The 6,259-nt window shown below is 40.8% G+C and overlaps 1 protein-coding gene across 1 annotated transcript in view; it reads left to right on the forward strand.

Moving 5' to 3' along the window:
- The first annotated feature begins 3,062 nt into the window (after window positions 1–3,062).
- LOC104270102 (BDNF/NT-3 growth factors receptor) overlaps window positions 3,063–6,259 on the forward strand; it is a 95,053-nt gene continuing 91,856 nt past the window's right edge. The window contains exon 1 of the mRNA XM_009864363.1: window positions 3,063–3,171. Within this exon, the coding sequence (XP_009862665.1) occupies window positions 3,063–3,171 (109 nt within the window). The remainder of the gene's footprint in view (window positions 3,172–6,259) is intronic.

Here is a 6,259-nt window from a genome sequence, read left to right on the forward strand (position 1 = left end):
ATTGATATTGCTCTTACTGTTGGGTGATTAGATGAAATATCTAGGAAGTTGATTTTCTCTTAATTTTGTCTTTTGTAAGCCAAAAGTAATTTTTTGGCAGTCTGAGTTACTACCCCTGTGTTGTGAAATAGTTGCCTGCCTGTCTTGGTGAAGTCTGCCTTCTGGGTACCAAGTAGCCCAGTGTCGGATATCACAGTCCCTGATGGATCTTGTGAAGGCTTCTGCCACAAAAGCAGTAACTCTGTGTTATTACTAATTGCTCAGCTGTCTCATATTTCAATACAAGTAACATTTGGGTGGTTTTTAATGCAACTCAAATCATCAGTTCCACATCTGTTTTCTTATGAAAGTGTGAATCAAAATCAGGTAAGCTGACTGTGAATTGGCTGAGCATTTCCTTTCTCCATGTCACCAGCAGGTATCTGAGGTATGTTTTTTGAAGCAGAATGCATAGAGACCAGCTTTCTGCTTGCTGTGTCATAAAACAGGCTACTTTTTCCCATATGCCGGCATTGGTTTTGCCTTGGGAGTTGGCAAGGTCTCTTTCCAGGTAAAGAGTCACACTTTATCACTCTTCATCATCGTGTTAAAAAAAGCGTGACCAGCCACATGCCTCTTCTAGAGGAAGGCAAAGATTTATCAGAACTGCTTTTGCTTTCTAAAGATGACACCAGGTTTCCATTCTCTGCTGCTGCTTCACACTTTTTTGGAATCCAAGTGTATAAATAACCCTGTTGTTATTGAACTAGACTACCCTGAGACCTAGGTGAAGTTGTTATCTGTCCTTAGGAGGTGATAGTGTTGCCTCTGAGGGCAGTTGTTCTGACTTTTTTTTTGCTTCTCAGGTCTGATCTGAACCTTGCCCATGGTGAGAGCGGCTGTAACCACCAGTGATTTGTAGATCGCCCACATGATAGCATTTTGATTGGTGATTGCCAGGGGACAGATACTCATGCCAAGAAAGGGCAACCTTTGGCAGACGAAGCAGAGAGGCTGAGGATTGATGGCAGAGAGACTGAGTTATCCTGTCATCAGTCTAATTACAAAGAGTTTGATCGTCTCTAGGAGGGAAGTGGAGATTCCAAAAAACTTCTGCTGTTTTTTCACTATTTGGAGACATGCAGGTCTTGTTTTGGGTGCAATAAATCAGGCTGCTGTGAGATTTATTTGTTTGATACAGAGTATAAATGTAATTTTAAGGCACTGCATCCATAAAGAATTCCATCTGCGTGTTGCAGGATGTAAAGAGTCTGTGCAGATGCTTTCCTTGTTACACCAGAGCCCTGGCTCTGACCTCAGCTAGAGCACAGTACTGTATTCCCCTGTAAAATAAATCAAGGGCGTTTATTCATCTTGAGATTTTTGTCATCACTGCAGTTACAGACAGAAGTTGTGAATGCATGTGTGGTCCTGCCTGGAGTCACATCCTTCTCCTAGTCAATTTAATCTGCTTCAGATTAGGGTGGTCTCTTAGTGTATTGTCCCTGAGTTATGTGTAACGACATTCTTTAGCTTTCCAAAACTTTTTGCTATTGCTACTTACACATCGCAATTGCAAGTGCACAGCCTGTGCGGCCTGATAATCCCATGTCTTTCTTTGCGTTGCATTTATGTTTATGCCGTGTGACTGTAAAATGCTAACAGACCGTTCTATCCAGCAGTGAATATTTGCTTGGGATGCAAGCCCATGGGGAACTCAAAATCAGTAGAGACTGAGAAAGGTCTAAGTCAGGTCCTTTAACCAATTCATATAAGCTAAGAGACCAACTGGAATATTTACCCTCCTGTTAAGTGCTACTACTCCCTGCTATTTGGGAATGGTGAAATTTAAAGCTTAAATTTCACTGTCTGTGAACGTTTGTAAGAGTAAATGTTGTATGTTATATGTCTTACCAGACATATAACATAGAAAGGAAATGCTAGCAAAATGAAGCAATGGAATTTTAATTCCAAAACTGTAAGGTTTTTATGGTGTTTAATCCATAATAGCCAGATTCCATGTAAAATCTGTATTTATCTGTAGTTTTGTTTTTTCTACAAAATGATCTTTTAGGAGATTATGTAGGTGTGAAATAGTGCTATATCTTACAGTTTTAGTCATGTGTTACGAGCAGAGTGAATAATCTCATTTTTTACTACTAGTATTGAATGAGTTTATCTATGATACATGCTCTGAAATTAGCTTTAGAACCCAGATCAGTGAGTTCAGATCAGCAACTTATTTTAAATTCAGGACCCTAATGTCTTTATGGTGGTGTCTAAATCATTAGTACTCTATTTTGCCAGTGATGGTCGTCTCTAAGCATACGTTTTTACACTAAGTACTTTAAGAAATATCCTTGCGTGTGAATATTAGTTAATTTTTTAGCAATAATTATTTGGCAATTTGAAATTAAATTTGTGCCAGATGGCATTGCTAGTGATACAAAAACATCAGAAATCTGTCATAATCATACTCTTGAAAATGAAGTTTCATTTTAACCATGATATCTGTCATGAGATCTTATGTTACTCTTGCTTCCTCATAAAAATTTAAACAGGTGAGTAGCTTAGGACTTAGTTTTTCCTTCATTTTGCAGGCTGGTTACTTTGCTGTCTCAATTTGTCATACCTTCATTCCTTGGGTTTTTATGCTACATCATGAAAACATGGAGAAATCAGCTAGTGAAGTAAGAAAAGTTGGTACTGTCTTAACAAACCAAATTCAAGTGCCTCTAGAAACTGTATTAGAGAACAAGACTATCCCAACCACTCAGTTGATGTACTGTGTACTTTTTTTTAAATGAGTTTCTGTACGCATTTAAGGTAACTTAACCAAGCGGAGGCAGCAGCCCGAAAAATCTGAGCACTCTGAAGCAGCACGGCATCCCCTCCCTGCAGAGCCAAGTACCTGCCTAGGGATAACGGGCTCCTCTGGTCCCCGGTGTGGCCCAGCCACTCATGGCAGAAGCTGAATGAAGCTGTTATGTGTTGGCTGCTTCCTGACAACTCTCTTCCGAGGTGTCTTGCTGCTGTGGTGCAGAGCCCAGCATAATGCCTCCCAAAGGGCTGTGTGCCCAGGCATGCTCCCGGTGCTGGAGTGGCGCAGATACTGTGGATGGCTTCAGCAGGTTTTTGTGGTGTTGACGGTGCTGTACTGCCTCCGACTAGTGCTGCTTGCCAAGGATCCAGGTTTGCTTCTTTGTCCCTTTCCTGCTTCTCATTGGACGTTAGAGAGGAGGAGGGAAGGGAGATACTGCAGGAGGTGTTCACTTCTGCTGGCTTCCAGCCCAGCGTTAAGCACTCTCCAGCAAGCTAGCTTGTCTGCCTCGCATCCATCCCTCCTCTGCAAGTCCACGTGACTGAGTGACTGAAAGGTGAAAGACTAAAATCTTGGTAATTTTAATAATCCTAGCATCACTGTAATGAAAACCTAGACCTATAGCTTTTACATTTCTGGTAGCATGCAGCAAACCGTACCATCTTTAATCCTCTCCCTGGCTCAGTTTTGTCTGAGCATGACTAGAGTTGGAATTTCCAGTTTTGGTCCTACATTAATTACCAGCAAGAAAGAGAAATGGATTTTATAGATTTGGAGTAAAACATTAGGAACACGTGAAACTGTCATTCTCTGTAATGGGGTGGTACAAATATGGGCAATTACCTTTTCGTCATTGACTCTTGGGAATAATACAGATCTATTACTTTAACCCATTCCTAACATAATTGGTGTTCAACCATGTATTATAGATGCTGCCCTTCAGTGATACAACTGTCACAGCAGCACAAGACGTCATTTGCCAAAAATGTTGTCATCATTCTTAAGACAAAGACAGCAGTCCTGATTCCACTGGCATTTGTAGAGATTTTGCACCACTGTTAGTGCAATAAATTACTCTCAGTTGATATTAAGATGAGGGGAATTATACTCTTGGCATTGCTATTTCACTTTTTTTTGGTCCATATATTTTCATAGTTCATGTTTCACTTCAGTCTTTCACCCTGTCCCCAGATTTGTTCTTCTCTATGTTTTTGAGGAACTAGCTAGTTGCCAAGCATGTTATTTTGGGTTAAAAAAAGAATTAATCTCTTCTGGCAAAGTCAATAAGGTGTAGAAAAATCCCTGGGAGTAATGGATTCTTTCTAAAGACTGAGAATAAAAAACTTTCAGTTTACTGAAATGATGGTATATACATGGAGACTCCAGAGAATGAAATACTAGGTGATTACGTTCTTGCACTGAAGTGCAATTCATTATTATTTAGAGCTGGTGTGCTCAAAGTAGGGTATGCATTTTTTGTGCATGTGGAAAGTGCACGTCTGCCTCGTGCAGTCTGGTCCTTCGAGACCTGTTTGTGACCATTGCAAGCTCCAGTTTTGAATCTAGTCGAGTGCAAGAGGATTTTAGTTGACTGTGGTTTGGTTTGGTTTGCAATCTCTGCAGGCAAGAAGATTATTTTTGCAGATACATTCAGGGATACACTGGTTAGGGAAGTTTAAATGGCCTTCTACTTCAGTTGCTGCTAATGTTCTACATGTTCATTAGATTCATATAGAATTTAGAAACCATTTTATTTTGCTTTGTAGCATTTGCTTCTAATGGTGGTCAGGAATAAGGCTGTATTACCAGCTTTCTTTTGCAGTTCCTTTTCCAGAGTATTTGATTTCCATGCAAACCTGTTCTGATAAATCTGTTGCTAGGAAACAGCCATGACTGAATTTTTGGTAAAAGAGGAAGTTACACTGAGAATAAACGAGTGTCACTCTAAAATACTTGAGTTTAACAAGTGCTAATGCTATTTAATGAAACAGATAAATCACAACATCACAGGAAGCCATGTGTACAATTGAGAACAGAATATTGCAAGGTGAGAGGAAACTGCAGAGTTAAGAAATCGAAGGATGTTTTAGAAAAAGAGGATAGATAGGTTAAGAGAGAATCAGTTAAGAAGAGAGAGAAACTGTTCATAAAGGAAGAATCGTAGAAGAATAAGCAGAAGAGGCTCATCAGAAAAAAGCTGGGGGAAAATACTTGGTAAAATATTCAAAGGTAGTAGAAGAAGAAGTAATTTATGGAAATATTATGTGCAGCATCCTGAAAAAAGAGAAACACTGCTTTCTGTAGAGCCCTGTAGAATAGAAACAGTGAGGCTTCCATAATTTTAGCAAAACTTCATTGTGGTTTTGTGACCAGTTTTGTGACCATTTTCGCCAGTAATGCATTGGTTTTCAAATCTGCTGTAGCAAAACTGCCAAAGCTTGGTTTGTAGTGTCATTTGATCCACTGCAGTAATTTTTAGATCTGCATTTGAAGAGAGTTTTGAGTAGGTAAGGCTTCACTGCCTTAGGAATTATGCTTGGGGAGTTCTATGGAGGCAATTCTTAATCTTTGATCTGAAGCTGTATTGGCAGGAATATTCCTCCAACCAGTCTATTCAGCTCCCTCTGATCTCCAATGTCTCAAAAGATTTAACTGAGCATAACCCAGAAATATAAAATTGTTGAAATGGAAAGTGATTAATGGAAAGTGATTCGTTTTCTTTATGATTTCTTAGAGGTGCACAAAACCACCAGATGCTAGAATGAGACTGTTGCTAATGATATTCTACATTGGAGAGCGTGGCAGATGCTTCTTGTGGATATCACAAGAATTGCTGAGCACCACAAATCTTTCCACAAGAAGATGCTGGCCCTTAAAGGCCAGCATGGGTTTTCTGAGCAGGGGCTGTGATCCCTGTTTGAAGTCCTGGGACACCTGTAGTAGCTGAGTGCTCTAGGGACAGAAGCTCTAGAGAAGGGGCCGGTTAGCTAGAGGGGCCGGTTAGCTCAGTGGTTTGAGCGTGGTGCTGGCAACAAGGACCAACACCGAGGTCGCGGTTTCAATTCCCGCTTGGTCCCCATGTGTTGCCAGGTCTAGTCGAGAGGTGACGTCCATGCCCATGACAGGGAAATTGGACTAGATGATCTCTAAGGTCCCTTCCAGCCTAGGCCTTTCTATGATTCTATGAAAGACACTGAAACGGTTGCTGTGGCGGAGACACAAAAAATATCAACTTCACTGTTGCTAAATAATCTAATAAGGACTGTAATAAAATGTCAGTCACTGATGCTCAGGGACGAAAGTAAGCTACCTCTTGTGTTGTGCTCACTGAGGGCCAGCCTATCCTCTGTGCTGAAGCCTCCTGCCCTTCCAGCAGCCCTCTTCCAAAGGCCAGATGCTGCCTCCCAAGCACATGCAAAATTTGAGCCATCAGGACCCGAAGCCTATTCACCCAAGGAA

This window comes from Apaloderma vittatum, unplaced genomic scaffold (assembly GCF_000703405.1).
Source record: "Apaloderma vittatum isolate BGI_N311 unplaced genomic scaffold, ASM70340v1 scaffold6862, whole genome shotgun sequence".
Classification (NCBI taxonomy): Eukaryota; Metazoa; Chordata; class Aves; order Trogoniformes; family Trogonidae; genus Apaloderma; species Apaloderma vittatum.